The sequence below is a fragment of the Brassica oleracea genome, chromosome C4 (genome assembly GCF_000695525.1).
Source record: "Brassica oleracea var. oleracea cultivar TO1000 chromosome C4, BOL, whole genome shotgun sequence".
Lineage (NCBI taxonomy): Eukaryota > Viridiplantae > Streptophyta > Magnoliopsida > Brassicales > Brassicaceae > Brassica > Brassica oleracea.
In genome coordinates, this window is record NC_027751.1 from 52,510,858 (window position 1) to 52,529,523 (window position 18,666).

General features: G+C 36.3%; 5 protein-coding genes and 1 pseudogene across 8 annotated transcripts in view; 4 read left to right on the forward strand and 2 right to left on the reverse strand.

Moving 5' to 3' along the window:
• Positions 1-672: 672 nt before the first annotated feature.
• Positions 673-2,547, reverse strand: LOC106339520 (4-hydroxy-tetrahydrodipicolinate reductase 1, chloroplastic). Its single transcript, XM_013778348.1, has 8 exons — positions 2,435-2,547; positions 2,147-2,357; positions 1,842-2,079; positions 1,560-1,768; positions 1,391-1,492; positions 1,202-1,311; positions 1,036-1,123; positions 673-946 (listed from the first exon to the last, which is right to left on the reverse strand). The coding sequence occupies exons 1-8, from the start codon at positions 2,449-2,451 to the stop codon at positions 878-880; spliced, it is 1,044 nt and encodes a 347-aa protein (XP_013633802.1). The 5' UTR covers positions 2,452-2,547; the 3' UTR covers positions 673-877.
• A 319-nt stretch (positions 2,548-2,866) lies between these two features.
• Positions 2,867-4,584, forward strand: LOC106340301 (6,7-dimethyl-8-ribityllumazine synthase, chloroplastic). Its single transcript, XM_013779179.1, has 8 exons — positions 2,867-3,029; positions 3,122-3,228; positions 3,303-3,398; positions 3,506-3,601; positions 3,724-3,802; positions 3,976-4,022; positions 4,120-4,179; positions 4,319-4,584. Exons 1-8 carry the CDS (start codon positions 2,903-2,905, stop codon positions 4,355-4,357), a joined length of 651 nt encoding a protein of 216 aa, XP_013634633.1. The 5' UTR covers positions 2,867-2,902; the 3' UTR covers positions 4,358-4,584.
• A 119-nt stretch (positions 4,585-4,703) lies between these two features.
• Positions 4,704-6,843, forward strand: LOC106342443. 4 transcript variants are annotated; one of them, XM_013781380.1, is made up of 4 exons: positions 4,704-4,809; positions 5,593-6,516; positions 6,624-6,660; positions 6,691-6,843. In XM_013781380.1, the coding sequence occupies exons 2-3, from the start codon at positions 5,595-5,597 to the stop codon at positions 6,629-6,631; spliced, it is 930 nt and encodes a 309-aa protein (XP_013636834.1). In that variant the 5' UTR covers positions 4,704-4,809; positions 5,593-5,594; the 3' UTR covers positions 6,632-6,660; positions 6,691-6,843. The 4 variants fall into 4 exon arrangements, with proteins under 4 accessions (XP_013636834.1, XP_013636830.1, XP_013636829.1 ...); XM_013781376.1 differs by having other exon boundaries at positions 4,705-4,809; positions 5,593-6,527; positions 6,626-6,660; positions 6,691-6,812; XM_013781375.1 differs by having other exon boundaries at positions 4,705-4,809; positions 5,593-6,527; positions 6,626-6,812.
• A 98-nt stretch (positions 6,844-6,941) lies between these two features.
• On the forward strand, positions 6,942-9,049 carry LOC106342444 (annotated as a pseudogene).
• Positions 9,050-15,529: 6,480 nt separating this feature from the next.
• Positions 15,530-16,177, forward strand: LOC106339802 (ARGOS-like protein). Its single transcript, XM_013778675.1, has one exon. It carries the CDS (start codon positions 15,736-15,738, stop codon positions 16,138-16,140), a length of 405 nt encoding a protein of 134 aa, XP_013634129.1. The 5' UTR covers positions 15,530-15,735; the 3' UTR covers positions 16,141-16,177.
• A 483-nt stretch (positions 16,178-16,660) lies between these two features.
• LOC106339910 (ankyrin repeat protein SKIP35-like) overlaps positions 16,661-18,666 on the reverse strand; it is a 2,841-nt gene continuing 835 nt past the window's right edge. The window contains exons 3-4 of the mRNA XM_013778779.1: positions 17,819-18,251; positions 16,661-17,747 (exon numbers count right to left, since the gene is read on the reverse strand). Of these exons, the coding sequence (XP_013634233.1) occupies positions 16,935-17,747; positions 17,819-18,251 (1,246 nt within the window). The 3' untranslated portion in view covers positions 16,661-16,934. The remainder of the gene's footprint in view (positions 17,748-17,818; positions 18,252-18,666) is intronic.

Below are 18,666 nucleotides of genomic sequence, written 5' to 3' on the forward strand. Positions count from 1 at the left end.
TCTGTGAACCAGACTATTTATAGAGAGTAACTGAGCGTGCGGATAACAAATAAACAAAAAAAAAGAAAAGTAAATGAAAATAGCAAAATCTACCCGTTGCCTCACACAACCCAATAAAATACTAACGTTGTAAAAAGATAAATATTTTTGTTTTGCTTTCCAAGATAATTTATTGTTTTTTATTCACTGTAAAAAAATTGAAAGCAAAATCTACTCGTTGCCTCACACAACCCAATAAAATACTAACCGTTGTAAAAAGATAAATATTTTTATTTTGCTTTCCAAGATAATTTATTGTTTTTTATTCACTATAAAAAATTTGAAAGCAAAATCTACCCGTTGCCTCACACATTCCAATCAAATACTAACGGTTGTAAGAAGATACATATTTTTATTTTGCTTTTAGTGAACCAAGATAATTTATTGTTTTTTATCCACTGTAAAAAATTTGAAACACTTTCACGGTGAAACAAAAATGTTGTAGGTTGTCGTTAAATTCTTTTACAAAGACAATAGGGAATATGAAAAAGTTAATACGGTGATTGTGCTATAAATAGAGGTCGTGGTCAAACTTAATCTATTGCACAATCTTGTAATCTCTATTGTTGTTCTTAAGAGACACTTTTCTTTAGAGTGAATAAAGACAAGTTTTGATATCCGATTCAATCCAAGTTTAAGCACTAAGAAAAGGTTCAATGATTCAAAAAGGAGAGTAATAACCTTGATGGTAAAGAGGTTAACATGAACAATACTACGGAAAGTTCTTAAATAGACCAAAAAGAGCTACAGAGCACCAGTTATGCAGTTGCAAACAACCCTAGTAGTTTCAAAAGCCGGTCTGAAAGGCAGCAGAACAAGTGGGACAAAACTTGGAAGCTCAACGCATGTTTCCCTCTCTCAGAACATCGATCATGTTGTAGATTCTCTGGTCTGCTTTCAACCGAATCTGCATTTCACAAAAAGTGTCGAAACAACAATAAGCATATTTTAGACAAAGGTGGGAGACTAATAAGGTAGCTGAGTAATCTACAGAACCTTTTTGGCAAGGAAAAGCACCGCGTCAACAGTACCCTCAGCGTATATTGATCTGCCACAGACATTATGCTGGAACTCAAAGGAGACACTACAACGAAAAGTGAGCTAGTTATGGAACATACACACTTTCACAATAGAGATCAAACTTATATAATGATGTCTTTACGTTTCATCAGGTGATGTCAAGTGATAGAGATGGAAAGCGTGACCAGAGACATGCTCTTCCGGAACCCCAACCATCTCAACTTGCTGCTTAGGATCCCTAATCAATTGTATCTAACCACACACACAAAAAAAAAAGTTGTATACAAAGAAAACTCATATTCAGAGATCAAACGAGCCACAAGCAATGAACCTGATCCATGTCGTAAGACACTCCTAGTTCCTGGAAGCAAGAGATGACAGCCTTTGCTGTCCCGGACGCATCCAACTTACTAGCTTGATGAGACTCCATCACCTACACACATACACATTGGCTGTTAAATTAAACGTAGCAAGAAGAAGCAATATAAAAAAATGTATACCTCCAAGGAATAACCAGAAAAGGCTCCTGGAAACTGCTCAGCCATAATCTCCATCGCCGCAAGAAATGCAACAACCTGTTTACCCATCTGTGGGGAGATCACAGCATAGATCCTTGCTTCTTCAACACTCTCATACAGTTTCTCCCTGTCTCCACCAGTTGTTCCCATTACAAAAGGAACACCCACTCTGCTATACAGCTCCGCATTATCTAACATTACATCACTCAATCAGAACCAGTTTTTTTTTTTCAAGAATGAGAGAGAGGTTCTAAAGTAGTTAACCATTGACTGCAGTGGGGATGGTGTAGTCGACAACAATAAGCTCAGGGTGCTTCTCAAACACTGAGGAAAGAAACTCTTCTCTCTCTGTAGGACCGTGCACGGTGATCTCTTTCCCACACACCTCAACGGTCTGCCCAGCCTCGGAAGCAGATCCAAAGGAAGTGGGAACTATGTTTACTCCTGCAGAGTCAGCTGCTTTGATTACAGCTTTCCCCATTTTGCCAGTACATCCATTCACCTGTAAGTGTAAGAGATAATGTAACCGAACAATAACCAAAACCATAAGACAGTGAATGTAATACTACCATGATGGATATGCCATTTCCAGGCAAAACAGACTTCACGGCTCCCTCCTCCGTCGCCGTCATTGATAAAACCGCCGGAAGACGACGTTTCGCATTGGTAAGAAAGCTAACACGGGTTTTAAGTAAAGTTTGGTTCTTTATAGAAGCAAACGCGAGACGAGGGCTCCCTGAGGGATGAAGGAACACACTTGGAGTCGGAGACGACACTAGCCTGTGATCAATACAACGTTTTATATCAATAGATTCATTTTTAAAGAGTTAAAGATCAAAAGAATCGAAAATGGTTACCAGTTCGTCGTAGCCATATCCTATTGTGTTCTCCCAAAAGACGAAAGTTTTGTTCTTTTTTTTTTTTTTGCGGCAGACAGAAAAAAAGTTAAAGTCTTTCACTTTTGTCTGAAAATTCCGACCGGCGAGAGAGTGAAGACTTTTAGGGCTTATTAGTTTTGTCCCTTCTTATCAAAACCGAAAATCTCAAAACCAAACCATTTGATTTAGTCTAAACCGACGACAAGTTTCTCATCAAAAGAAATCTCTAAACCAAACCATTGGATTCAGTAAATAAACTGGAATTTTATTAAACAACTAAACCGAAGATAGTTTTTATCCCTTCTCATCAAACCGGAAATCTCTAAACCAAACATTGGATTCATTACTAAACCGGAATTAATTAAATAGCTAAACCAGCGATAAGAACGATCTTTCCAACTTCCAAGCGCTCTCACTCACTCCTAACCTCATCCCGGAGAACGAAAAATGAAGTCGTTAGCTTCGCCGCCGTGTCTCCGCCTAACTCCGACGACACGCCCTCATCTCCACTCGCGTCAATCGTCTTCCACTGTAATCAAATCCAATAGCTTATCATTCTCCTCATCCGCATCAGGTACGCTTTGACTTCTCGCACTGTTGTCTCTTAAAGCTCAATACTTTCTCGCAATCCCGTGGATGATGAGATGTTAAGATCTTGTGTATTAGGTTTCGCGTCACCACTCGCTGTAGAGAAGGAGCTGCGCCTAGAGACGTCTGCTGTTCGCCACGTCACTGGGTCGCTTATCAGAGGGGAAGGTCTTAGATTTGCCATCGTAAGCTCTTTTCTCTTTCCTAAAGTATTCACCTTTGAGTTCTTCTGATAGATTCGTTTTTTTTAATGGTCAAGGTTGTTGCTCGGTTCAATGAGGTTGTGACGAAGTTGCTGTTGGAAGGAGCTATTGAGACTTTCAAGAAGTATTCAGTCAGAGAAGAAGACATCCAAGTATAATCTTGTATCTGAGCTTTGCAGCCTTGTGAGGCTATATTACATCTATGGTTTTGATGGTTTCTCTGATGCAACTGAAGCTAATTAAGCTCTTTTTCAATCAGGTTATTTGGGTTCCTGGAAGCTTTGAGATTGGGGTTGTTGCACAAAACCTTGGCAAGTCTGGAAAGTTCAATGCCGTTCTATGTGTCGGTGCTGTGGTATGATTCTTGCTTTATGCAAATTCTCATCCCCATCTGATTGTTAGTGCTAAGAAAGTACTTTGCATTGTTTAGAGTTGGGTTTTTTTATTTGAGTCTTTGAGTCCTTTGTTGCGTGTTAGATAAGAGGAGATACTACTCATTATGATGCTGTTGCCAATTCTGCTGCATCTGGAGTACTTTCTGCTGGCATTAACTCAGGTTTTTCTCGATATTTATTTGCCTCATCTGCATTTTTAAACACAGCATTGTTTTGAGAACAGAGAAAGATTGTAGTTTTTTTTTTTACACTTCCAAACTCAAAGAGCTGCTTCATTCCCCACACCATTAATTAGTTGAGTCACTGTTGTTGTCATCTTCTCTTGCGTTTACAGGTGTTCCATGCATTTTTGGTGTACTGACATGCGAGGACATGGATCAGGTTAGCTTTTGTTAATGCAAATATTGTAGCTGATTCATCATAACGGATAAATAAATGCTTAGTTATATTTAATGCTGTGGTTAAACTGAAAATACAGGCTCTGAATCGATCTGGTGGCAAAGCCGGAAACAAGGGAGCTGAAACTGCTTTGACAGCGGTAAGTATCATCACTATCATCAATCCTTTTACTCTTAGAACAAGATGTAGAAGTTTCTGATAATGGTCAACCATTTGAGTTCTCTCCTTGTATCTTATGCAAAGTCCTTGAAACTTCTCTCCTTCTGTTCTTTCTACAGCTCGAGATGGCGTCCTTGTTTGAGCACCACCTGAAATAGCTAGCTACTCGTTCCATGGATGAACTTGTTGGTTACAATCCAATCTCCGACACTTGTACCTGAAAAGATTTGTCAAAATTTTTTCTTTTTACCTCAGTGACAAACATTTAAACGCGTTTTTTTTTTTGTAAACTTCATGTCTTGTTTTTGAATCGTGTGTAATAAATAATAGTTCCTCTGGATTTTAGGGGACGAGTGGGTTACTCAGCACCAATCGAAAATATGACTCTCACTGTGATAATATCTTGAAATCTAGGTGTCTAAATGCAATTGAATAGACTTTTTAAAAGCCAGTGACTTTACACGTAGTTTTGTCGGCAAGGCAAATGACGCGTCAACATTTATTACTAGTTGATATAGTTCAACGGATGAGCCTTATCACACAAACTCCAATCATTCTGTGACTCTTCAAACCAACTCTCTGTGACTCGCATTCATCCAACTCTCTCTAGGTAAAGATCCATATCCATTTCTGTTCTTGCGTTGATCCTTATCTGTATTTGATCTAGAAGAAGGTGATGATTAGATCAAGTTTTGCTGATTCTGACTTTATTCTTACCGATCTGTTTTGACCTTTCGCTTGATCTAACGCTATGATCTGTTAGATCGTGTTCAATTATTGATGTACTTCAAACATGCAATGTATGTTCTTGTGTTCGAGGCTATTGGATTATAAAGTGTTGTCACGGTCTCATAAACTTTTATCATCTAATTGATGAGATCTACTGTGTTGCGAGTTCTTTTGGTAGATAGTCTTTTCCTTTCTCATTTCTATATGTTTTGACTGCCTCTTCGTTTCTCGTGTCAAAAAAAAAAAAAAGAGATCAAAGCCAGTAGTTTGTTAGGTTTGACCCAAATCTGGTCCTGCTTGTTCTTGGTCTTATCTGACTTGTGTGAATGACATATGATGTAGCCAGGACTGGATCTGAGTCAAGCCCAATGAAATACTGATCTTGATCTCTAAAATTTTGGACATGTAATATTTTTTTAAAAATTCTTAAAAGTGTCTCAAATTCTCAGATCATGCCATGTCATGGATGTAGTATAGTCTTATATAGACGTAGGCACACAAATTATGGGGAAACGTTTTATAAAACTTCTTAAAAAAAATGTCCCATATTCTCAGATCATGTCATGTCATGGATGTAGAGTATTAATAACTGGTGAAAGCTGTTTGGTTTGACGTTTTTTTGTTTGTTGTTGTGTAATGATGTCCCCTTGCTTCTTCTTCTCAGCTATGTCTACATCCGAGAACAAAGTTGAGATAGTCGACAGAGGCCACAAGGAGGAGGAAGAAAAAGAAGAAGGCAAAGGAGGCTTCCTCGACAAGGTCAAAGACTTCATCCACGACATCGGCGAAAAGATCGAAGGCACCATCGGCTTCGGGAAGCCAACAGCCGACGTCTCCGCCATCCACATCCCCAAGATCAACCTCGAGAGAGCCGACATCGTGGTGGACGTCCTCGTCAAGAACCCCAACCCAGTCCCCATCCCTCTCATCGACATCGACTACCTCGTCGAGAGCGACGGGCGAAAACTCGTCTCGGGCCTCATCCCCGACGCAGGAACCCTCAAGGCCCACGGGGAAGAGACCGTCAAGATACCCTTGACCTTGATCTACGACGACATCAACAGCACTTACAACGACATCAACCCCGGGATGATCATACCTTACAGGATCAAAGTCGACCTCATCGTCGACGTGCCCGTCCTAGGGAGGCTGACGCTTCCCTTGGAGAAGCGCGGTGAGATCCCTATCCCCAAGAAGCCTAACGTCGACGTGGAGAAGATTAAGTTCCAGAAGTTTTCTTTGGAGGAGACCGTGGCGATTTTGCACGTGAGGCTTGAGAACATGAACGACTTCGACTTGGGGCTGAACGACTTGGACTGCGAGGTGTGGCTGTGCGACGTGAGTATTGGGAAAGCTGAGATATCGGATTCTATTAAGCTTGATAAGAACGGGAGCGGGTTGGTTAACGTGCCGATGACGTTTAAGCCGAAGGACTTTGGGTCTGCGCTTTGGGATATGATACGTGGGAAAGGGACGGGGTATACTATTAAAGGGAATGTGGATGTTGATACGCCGTTTGGTGCTATGAAGTTGCCTATTATTAAGGAAGGTGGTGAGACTCGTTTGAAGAAGGAAGATGATGATGATGATGATGATGAGGTTGGTATATGTTCTTCTTGTCTTTTTACTTATAAGATTGAGCATTGTGTTGTATGATTGTTTTGGCTCATGTAACTAGGTTTGTTTTCTTTTTTCAGGAGTAAGGGAAAGAGCTCAAGAGAGTGAGTGTGTTGAGTACTGAATCTTCCATCTTTAAGAATACGAGTACTGAATCTTCCATCTTTAAGAATAATGTTTTTAAGTTGAAAACTGAGGACTTGTTTGGTGTGTGCTTTTGATGACTGTTGGATCAGACTTATGAGTAGTGATGTCTTTTTTATTGGACTTCTCTATATCAGTGTGGTCCGGTTGATTATGTTTTCTAGCCAAATCATACCGATTTATACCAAACAAAAATGAAATCATCTCTAAATTTTGAATCAAACTAACCAAAATAATTGAACTAGCCGGATTTGATTTGAATTTATCCGGTTCGATTCAGTTTGGTAATCGATTAGTTCAATTTTTAAACCAAAATGTTTTGATGTACCAAACTAGCCTTATTGAAACTGGACTAATTGTAATTTGGCAAGCCTAGATGCATGAACATAAATAAATTGTCCCCATGACCTCAACTAAAATGATGTTTTCAAATCTCAAATGATTCAATTTCTATAATACAAGAAAATTAAAGATAACTACAAAAACCGGATTGTATTTCTGAGTCACGGTCGGACCGGACGATCTGAACCGGTTTTGGTAAATTGATAGGCTTCCCTCATGGTTTAAGAAACCGAACCCTTTTTAGTTCCTCACTTCCTCTTATTCGATCAGGGATAGAGATCGCAAAAACCGTATATTTTCACTGTTTTTGAGAAGATCACTCCAATGTCGGCCAATGTGGCGCTATGCAGAGCTCGAGCTTCGTCTTCTTATTCTTTATTCAACAGTGTTGTTCGTCCAGCATTTCGCAGTTTCTCCACAGGTACTAGTTATAACTCTTGACAACAAATACAGACGCATGGAATTATATTAAAAGGCTCTTGATCCTGAGTATGTGATCTGTAGTTTCTAACTATATGTTTCTTATTACTAATGTTGAGAAAATGATTATGTCAGGGAGTTTATTGTCTTCTGTTCCATTTCTTTGGTGGTTATTATATGATGCAAGGTTATATATCAAATTCTTGGATCAGGCTTTTTTATTATTTTTGGTTAAGGAGATCCTTCATTTTCATATATTATTGGTATATGTTAGTCCTGAGTTTTCATCTAGCTTTTGTGTTATAATCCACTGTCTTTTTTAGGTGCACTTCTTTGTGACAAGTCACTTCTAGGCCTCTAAGGTTTGTTGGTATTTTTGAAGGTTTTGCCGATGTAGTACAGAACAAAACATTGGTGGCAGAGATGAAAGAAAAGATGCTCCACATGGACATGAACTCAATGATAGGAAGCTCCATGCCACTAGGCAGTGGCGGAGGCAGTTCATTGTGAGGTGGGTCATATGACCCATGTGAAATTAAAAAAAAAACAAATTTTACTTGTGCTTTTACTGTGAAAACTGAGAAAATATTGTAAAATAGGCTTATTAACCCATGTAATATATATGTTGATTCTAACAATGACCCCGGTAAATACTTTGCTAGCTCCGCCACTGCCACTAGGTATGATGCGCATAGGAACAATCATCAACAACACCGAGATGAACCCCAAAAAGGCGCGAAGCTAGTCCGAGCTGCAGGAACAAACGCCAAGATCCTTAAGGAGCCATCTTCAGGGAAGTATTTGATAAAGCTTCCATCAGGAGACACAAGGTGGATCACCTCCAGTTGCCGTGCTACAATTGGAGAAGTGTCAAACCTGTCTCACGGAGTGAAGAAGAAGCTGAGGAAAGCAGGAGAGAGTAGGTGGCTGGGGGATAAGACCAAAAGTGAGAGGCCTGGCAAAGAATCCTTGTGATCATCCACACGGTGGTGGTGAAGGGAAAAGCAAAAGTAGTGGAAGCAGAGGAAGGACGTCGGTAACCCCGTGGGGGAAACCGTGCAAAGGTGGTTACAAGTCAGCTAGTGTCAAGAAGAAGATGAAGAGATTGGCGGCTAGAGAAGCCAAGATGATGTGATGTGATGAAGATGGTTGGAACGTTGCTACTTGTCTTTTTGTTCTTTGAATTGAAATAAAACGTTTTGAACGTGCACCACGTTTTTAATAAACGCGTTTTAACGTATTAAATGAGTTGCTATTGTGCTAATCGGCTGCGCCGAACTTTAGATGTTGTTTATTTATTATACGCTTCTGTGAAGTAAGAGACTGTAGCAGTAGGAGGAGGTTGAATCGAGGAAAGGGATCAGAGACAAAAGAAATAATAATTAAAAATGGAGATTAGAGGAGTCAAAAGGTTGGAACAATGCACTGAATCAATCCCCACGATAAAAACATTCAAAACATATGTCTTCTTTGACTTGTATTACTTTTAAATATTTCAGACTCGGGAAAAAATAATTTGTGTTAGAATGAACTAATGAAATGATATTAGTCACTTCAAAATATTATTAGGTTAAGAGATTAGTAGTTGGTATTAATAAAAACACTACACATTTGACTACATATTGCTTTAATACTTGTGTAATACATACTTTTAGTAAGTTTTCTTTTGGTGGGTATAAATAAGTAATAATAGAGAAATATCCTAAGATATTATTTTTTAAGTTTTGTCACAAAAATAGTTCTCATCGGAAAAAATGACCAAAATAAGTTTTATTAAAGGGTAAAAATGTATTTTTATCCTAGGGTTAACTAATTTAGATTTAGGATTTAGAGTCAAGGGGTGAGAGTTTGGGATATGGTTTCAAATTTTAAAAAACAAAAAATAAATAATAAAATTTTCAAAATAAAAAGGTTATTTTGGTCATTTTCTTTCTTGAGAGTTATTTTTGTGACAAAAACTTAAAAATGATTATTTGAGAGAATTGTCATAAGTAATATTACATAGATATTTTAAGTAAAATAATTACATGAAAGTAATTTAGATGGCTTTTGTGGTATAAAACAAGATGGTTCTTCTAAAACTCAAGAAAGTCAATTTGACATTTTCCTTGGTCTACAGTCTAAACAGCCTACTATTTGAAAAAAAACTTTAAGGGTGTTTTGAAAGAAAAAGATAAAAACATGAATGGTATTAGAAGGGGTAATCATGAAGGGAGGAACACACATAATTTGAAGAGTATGAGATTCTAAACACACAAGAGAGCAGCCACCATGCTTGCAGTCTCGAGTCCTAACTCCTCCATATTTATTCATAATTTCATCTTCATTCTTATCTTATGTACATTTATCCCTTTTTATTTTTCTACTAACTGTTTTATTTTTGGTTTTTCATTTTTGGCATATAGACACACAAGAAAAATGTAGTGGTATACAAAAAGGGTCGTTAATTCTAGAAATTTTATAATGACTGAAGTTAGTAAAATTTGTTTAAGGAAAAATTAGAAGCAGATAATTTTTTTTTTTTGACTAAAGGCTTAGAAGCAGATAATGGTATGCTATTTTTTTTCTTTGGAAGGTGATGTCACAAATAAAACAAGAATGGTAGTAGATTTTAGAAGGGGCAGCAGTGAAGGAAGAAGCACACAGAATTTGAGGAGCATGAGATTGTAAACACACAACAGAGTAGCCACCGTGCTTGCCATCTCGGGTCGAACTCCATATTTATTCATCATTTCATTTTTATTCTTATTTCTACAAGTCCTTTAAGTTATTTATTTTACTAATGCTTTATTGAGAACAAAACTTAAGTTCATCCTTATTATAAATGGTTAAATTCACACACTTTTCGTAACTAACCAAAATGTCTTGTATGAATAGTTTAAAAAAACAATAAAAATTAAAAATTAAATAGCTGAAAAAAAAAACAACACCGACATTAATTAGCGCCGTCTGCAAAATTCTAAATTCTAAAAACCTAAACTCTAAAACCATAAACCCTAAATCCAAAACACTAAACCATAAACCCCAATCCTAATATCTAAACCGTAAATCTTAAACTCTAAACCCTAAATCTTAAACCCTAAACCCAAACTCTACACTATAAACCCTAAACCCTAAAATCTAAACCCTAAAACCTAAACCCAAAACTCTAAACCATAAACCCTAAATCCTAAAATCTAAACCTTAAATCCTAAACCCTAAACGCAAAACTTTAAATCTTAAACCCAAATCCTAAATCATAAACCCTAAATCCTAAACCCTAAACCCCAAACTTTAAATCTTAAACCCAAACCTTAAATCATAAACCCTAAACTCAAACCTCTATACCGTAAACCTTAATCTTATTAACTAGCAGATGGGTTTACGGTTCAGAAGTTTGGGTTTAGGGTTTAGGATTTAGAGTTTAGGGTTTAGGATTTGAAGTTTTGGGGTTAGAGTTTAGGATTTGAGTTTAGGGTTTAGGATTTAGGATTTAGGGTTTAGATTTTAGGGTTTAGAGTTTTGGGTTTATGGTTTAGATTTTAGGATTTAAGGTTTATTGTTTAGAGTTTGGGTTTAAGGTTTAAGATTTAGGGTTTAGATTTTAGGATTGGATTTATGGTTTAGTGTTTCGGATTTAGGATTTATGGTTTTAGAGTTTAGGTTTTTAGACGGCGTTAATTAATGTCGGTGTTATTTTTTTCAGCTATTTATTATTTTTTATTGTCTTTTTTAACTACTCATACATGATATGACACGTTGATTGGTTATGAAGAGTGTGGTGAATTTAATCATTCATCGTAGTAGTGAACCTAAGTATTGTTACTTTATTTACTAGTTTTCACGTTTTAACATATATCCACACAAGAAAAATGTAGTGGTATATAAAAAATAAAGAATTGACAATTCAAGACATTTTTTTAATGGCTGATGTAAGTAAAATATGTTTTAAGGAAAAGTTAGAAGCAATTAATTGTTCATTTTCAAATATAACATGAATTATATGCTGTTTTCTTTGAAAGGTGATCTCACAATCAAAACAAATAGTCATCCCCAATCTCTCAATGAAGTGGTTGTATTTCACATCTAGTATGCTAATCGTTGTTAGTTTTCCAAAACTCGTTGTTACTGTGTTTAACTTTACATTATTCAAGTAATAATCAACATCTCAATGATTAATCATAAGAAAATATCGGTAACAGTTGATTGATATTAAATATTGAAAATGACATGAAGTAGAAAATTATGTTATGATTAGTTTGTTTTCACTCTTAACTTTTATGTCAAGGGAGGTGAAAGGAAAACGAATCATCAACATACATGCAATGAATCCAAATAACGTCACTAGCAGATGCATGAATTTTGTTTTAAATTTTTTCCATGTTATCATCCTTTAATTTCCTTTTCAGTCTGGTCATATCTTTGCTCAGACTTCATTACAAAGCTGAATAGAAAAATCGACAAAAGTATATGTCCCCATATAGTATGTATTCTTATCTGTATCCTGAAGAAAATAAAAGCTTTAGCTACACTGTAAAGAATTAGTTTATCAATTAGTTCCTAGATTAATTATGCATATGATTGAATATACTAATTATGCTGATCAGGCGATTGAAGATCCACGGTGTAGTACTAATAAACCATAATAGTATTGATACTTACGAAATTTTTAATTTTTTATTAGAGACATTTGTAAGACACATTTAATATTGAATATTTCTGTAAGCAAATATTATCATATTATTCTACAACAATATGCATATATATTTATAAAATACTTAATAGTAGTTCAAATAAGTAATTTAACATAGAAAATTCATTGGATCTCTAAAACTACAAATTGATATCTAAAATCAATCGACTGTTACAACGATTTAAATAACAAAAAAAAAATGTTGAGTGTTATATAGATCTGATATTAGTTTATGTTTCACTACATAGCTACCTACTTATAAGAAAATTAACATAATTTATCTTTACAATGTTGTATACTATATACCATTTCTTTTAGCTTTATACTATATACTATGAGAAAAGAGAAACTGAAGATGTATAACGTAGAAGAAAGAGATTGGAGAGTTGTACGAGGAATATTAATAAGACAAGTTGTTGAGATATGCATTGAACCGATCGGAACGAGCCACGTGACAACGACATGTGCAATTTCATCCACATTATATACCTTTTGAAATCATTCGATTTTAATTGTTTATCAACATTTTACTATTAGCCTTATGCAACTATATTTTTTTCAATATATCCCTACGTAATACCACCAAAATTATTAAAGCAGAAAACAGAATAATGCCTATAGTCTTAATGGAGAATAATAGTCTCAAGTATGTGATGAAACTGTGGGCATATCATATAAACTCGTTATTGTGATAATAATGCCTATGCATTATTCAAATACATAATAATTCTATAAAGTAATTATATATGTTGAATATTGTTGCAGCAGGTCCACTGCCACTAGACAAGCAATCTAATGGAAGGGTTTGCGATGTTCAAGGCAATCATGCATGGGTTGCCATTTCTATAGCTTTCCCTTTCAACCATTTTTTTTTATTTTGAATTTCTTGAAACTGAATATAATAATAACAGAATCCACAAATTGTTTTCGTAAGAAATTCTACTGTCTTCTTGTTCACCTTACAAAAAATTATATATATCTTTCTTGGTTTTGCCTACGAATAAAAATCTTCTTTGATCTGGATAAGAGATTGCGATCTCTTGTACATGACTATGGTTTTTATATACATGTGAACTGCATTATATTATATACAAATGTATGTTGTATCTACTGACAATGAGACTGATGATCTTGAAACTCCTACCGAATATTTGTTATTTTTGTAATCTTCGACACGTTAACTGTCTACAAAAAGTTGATGAAATTCGATACGGATTTGATCTTTCTTTTACACTAATAATTATTCATGAATATATTTCCAGTACAAGCTAAAAATATTACACAACTGCATGTAAACAGATGTCATCGATTTAAATCGTCAGATAGCACTGTCCTCTACCACAGAAAATGCATTTTATATAAAATATACTTCCATAAGCATAACGTCTACGTACACATTTTCATATTTATATAGGAATGTGTGACATTGATCCTAACGATCGGATCAAGTTCATATCCGCAAGACAAAATGAATATCTTTAATTGTTGGAAAGATATCACGATTAACATGTAACTCTAACAGCCATCTCTGTCATAAGATTTTATGTCTGCATGCTAATCTTTTTAGCGTGGTTAAGTTTTTTTTTCTTTTGAGAAAATGGTTAAGTTTTGCTTTTATTAATGAATTGAGATAAGGTCTTGTGGTAATAATTTGTATAGTTAAATTAGAATAATGATGTCATTTAGTTAGTGGTTGATACACAACATTTTTCTGTTCTAATATAATTGAAGTAGTTGATGTTTTTTTTTGGGTCTAAGAAGTAGTTGATATTATATATGTGATTCATTGTATTTGAAGTTAGTAATACAATAACCAAGTTGCTTTGGTCTAGTGGTATAGGAGCTACAGCTTGAGTGCCCGTCCTTGGGTTCGAGCCTTGGCCACTGCGGAATTTACATGTGGGCTGCAGCACCCGAGACCGAAGACCGTTACACGGTGAACCACATGGTGACGCCCTGGCAGCGTCTATACTCACTTCGGTCTCTAGTCTGGACCACTTCGGTCTCTAGTCTGGACCACTTCGGTGGGGCCAGGATACTCGGTTAGCAAAAAAAAAAAAAAAGAAGTTAGTAATGCATAGGTAACCTGTCAATTGGTTAATACCAGACAGGCCAAACAAGGGAGCTGCTTACTTAAAATATCATGTCCCTTATTAATCACGCAACCAAATACATAAGTCTCATCATCAGTTTAATATGCAAGTGAAAAATTGATTTACCATGCACCCCCAAATTTGATAAATAATTTAAATAAACATAAATTCATACAATTTTAAATTTGACAAATTTGTGTATTAGTTTTTACTGCTTTAAATTTGAATTTAATATTTTTGCAATAAGATAATATTTTTAACGACTAATCAAAAATACTTAAACCCAAAGAAAATAAATATTGGACCAATTGTCCCACTAGGAAACATGAGATAATATGATATATCCACCACATGAAATGCCGTAGAGAAGAATAACATCATGGGTCCTAATTGGTCGATAAACATACACAACATTATTATTAGGTGGAAAATATAACTATGATTTCTAATAATTTTTATGTGAATGTATTTTTGGAAAATAACTTGATAATTTTACTATTTTCAATCTTGTAATCATTATTGTTATGATCTCTTGAATTCATCTCTAGTGCCATACATAGTTTCAATAGATGACAACCCTGAGTAATAATGATATCATTGTGATAAACAATGGAAAACAAGCATAATATATAGAACACAGATTAAGTGATTAGTTTTAGAAGAAATAAGAGTTATATCATTCTTTAATTATTTGTCTCTAGCATTTTTAGTGGCTAATTTTGTTGTCAAATTGTCAATAATCAGGCCATAACGCAATCGCATTCCAAAATTTCTGCAGCAAAAGAAGGAACTAGCTTATTTTTAAAAGAAAAAAACATGTAGTAGTTAAATTTTAATATTTTTATTTGTTTTCATATCACCAACGATAAATTGATTTATTTTAAATAATAGGAGACTAATAAAGCCTACAACTCATAAAGGAAAAAAACACGACTGCTTTTTGTTTTTGAATAAACAAAAACAACATGACTACATAAAAACACCATTGAATATTCTCAAAAGAAACTGAAAAACCTCCACTCGATAGAGAGACTTACCCCAAATATTCCAGTCTACGTCAGCTTCAACTCTAAGGAAGAGAGATAAAGTGTCTAGGGGAGAAGAACCAACTGTGATTGTGAAGAGAGAGAGAGATAAGCAAAAGTATTCTAAATTTGCAGGCAGGCCTTCCAGAACCAGCAACTTGTCACCCCCAATAGACAAAAAAAAAAAAGTCAAAAATTAAATCCTTTTTAAAAACATTATTGCTCTGTTTTTGAAAATAAAGATCTGTAAATTCAATGAACCTTCCTCTCTTTCCTGATTCCACAGTCCAATCCCAAAAAAAAGATTATTTATTTATTTGCTACTTGTCTTCTCCATCTCCTACCTTTTTATACCAAAACCACACCCACTTTCTTTCTTCCTCTGTATTCTCCTTACAAAGAAAGAAAAGTAGTTTCTAACGTTGTATCTTCTTCTCCTTGAAGTAGTTTATGCACAGATCAACCCTTAAAGAAAAGAACTACACCTTTTTTAGATGATTCGTGAAATCTCTGGTCTACAAAACGACATCGTAAACATTCAAGAACGCTCTTCAAGCAGCAACAACAAGATCATGGACATGAGAAGAGATATTCGCCGACCAGCTCAAGCTCCTATGATGAGTAAGCAAGAATATTTTCGGACATTGTCGTCTCAGAACAGTCCGAGGAGGCTAATCTCAGCGAGTTACTTCAGTTTGGAGTCAATGGTTGTTCTTGTTGGTCTCACAGCATCGCTCTTGATCCTTCCCTTGATTCTTCCACCGTTGCCTCCTCCTCCGTTCATGCTGCTTCTCATTCCTATTGGGATAATGGTTCTGCTTATGGTTCTTGCTTTAATGCCTTCTTCTTCCTCTTCTTATTCTTCTAATGCCAAACATGTAACAAGAACTTATATGTAATACAAGGAGAATGAGTTTTTGTTTTATCTATTGTTAATTTGTTATTACATAAGGTTTCAGGGTAAGAGATTTTGTATAACTATTTCATTGTAAAACTTGTAGTACTATAAACTTTCATGACTTTATCTACAATGGTCTCAATATGGGATTGGAGCATTTAAAAATCCAAGGGAAAAGAGTTTCAGATTTCATTCTATGTACATGGGCTTTCGGTTCGGGCATTTTGGTTTTTGTTTTTTTGGTAACTAATTTACAAATTTCGGTTCGTTTTACGAAGTAAAGTTGGGAACCGTCTAATATTTAAAACCAATTTTTTCGAATCTTGTTTTCCGGTTAATTCTTCGGATAATTTTAAATATTTTAGGTAAAAAATTATTCGGATTTTTGGATATTTCAGTTTATAAATACTATGTTTAGTATGTTTAGAAACTGATATATAATTTGTATTTTTACACTTTTGGATATCCATTCAGTTTTCACTTAGATTCCACGCATAAAGGATCTATGTCGTTATTTTTGAAATTTGACTCTGTTTCAACAATTTTGGTTTGGCTATTGGGTTCTAGATAAATGTGCAACTAAAGTCAGAGACAGAAGTAAGACTATATCTTGTAGTTGAAATTTTAATATAAAGTTATCATCTCCCATGGGTTAGGACTTAGGAGATTGAGAAAGAGACATTCTCATAGACCTGAATCCGGATCCAAAATTGTAGTGATTAGATCTTATTCTTTTTCAACTATCCTAAGGTTAAATTTAACCCCAATAACTAGGATGCTGGATCCCATTGTTGCTCAGTGTGAAGAACCTTTGACCAAAAAAATAGGAAGGTGATGCTCCAACACTGCCATGAGCTGATGATGGCCTTTGTATACTTCTTCTGTGTCCACATCAAACCCTTGAAGCTGCTTCACTGCTTCCACGAGCTGTCCTCTCAGCTTCTGCGAAAGCAACCTCCCACCTGCCTTCACACACCCTCTGTACAGCGGCATGTAAGCAATAGCAACCCTCAAAGGAGCTGGGAGATCCTTTAAACATATAGCAGACTCCCCAATCTTCAAAACCCTCATGAAGTTCATGAAGTTATCTCTGCTTTCCTTCACTCCTTGCTTGAATGCAGCCTCTGACCAATGCTCTTGGAGAAACGATCTCAATTCTAAAGGAACAGACTCGTCTTCTGACTTTGCAACGGTGTCTGCAGCTGAATAAGTTGCCACTGGATCCTCAAGAAAATCTGATTTGAGGAGAAACTCAACTCCTTTAAACGAACCACCACTTCTTTCTCCAGCTGCTTTGAGGATCTCTGCGTTGAGAGCAGCGAGGACGGGTCTCGGCACATGAGGGAGGAGATAAGCAGCGATCTCCACCCGGCTGCTCGAAGTCGCTGCCGTGAGAGCCAAGCAAAGCTCCATTTCCCGGCAGCCTCTTTTCACAAACCATTCCACAACTTGCACACAGCCTCTCTCAGCTGCTCTCATCAAAGGACTCAAGAAAGCAACGGCGTTGCCTTCTTCCACAAGGCAGTCCATCGTTTCGATTTTATTGTAATGAGAGGCGAAACCTAGTGCTAAGTCTACATCCACATCTAAGCTATTCCTCTGAGCAATCTAACACCAAGAGAAAAACACAAAGTTAAAAGAGTGCACTGCAAGCAATCACATAAAAGAATAGGGTTTACCTGCAACAAGATTCTCACAAGCTCCGTGCTTCCAAAACGAGAAGCTTCAAGAAAGCATTGGTTCACGTTATCCGCGCCTCCTTCCACCAGCATACCGAGCAAGCCATGAACTACACTAGCTGAGATTCCAGAAGCCCATCCGGGGCTAAACGAGGTGGAGAAGAGTGTGAGAGGGAAGCAAGCTGCGTCAAAGGCTTCTGTGAAGTCTTTTCCTGATAGATTGTTTCCTGCAAGATCCAAGAACGTCTTGAAAGCAGAGAGCTGGAGTTGGATCTCAGCAGCAGCAGCAGATTCTTGGTTAGCTTTATCTCTAGCGCTATGAGAGTGGAAACCAATGCACTTGAAGGCCCATTCAGTAAACTTTTGAACTTTGTCACCTGCTTCTGCTTTTAAGACTTTATCACCGTCACACTCTTGGAGACGCTCGTGCAACCTGGATACAACCAAGATGGAGCAACTCTTAAGATCTAACAAATCACTGTAAAAAAGTCTGTTGCCGTTAGGCCTGGGCATTTTGCCCGGACCCAAAAATCAGAACAGGAACCGACCCGAGAAGGGTCCTACCCGAGACCTGATCTCGTACCCGAAACTTCTAGTATATATTATGTATATTTGGGTGTTTCGGTATATTTTTAGTATTACAGATTTTTTAAGTTTTGGGTTCGGGTTTGGGTATTTTCTGGATTTTCGGTAAAGTTTTCTGTATTTTTGGGTATTTGAATATTTTTCGGGTTTTCAGGTAATTTTTCGGATCCATTTCGGGTCCCGAATACCTGAACCCGAAATATACCTTACTGGTTTTTTAACTAAATATTAGAACCACATTTTCTCCCCCCCCCCCCCCCCCC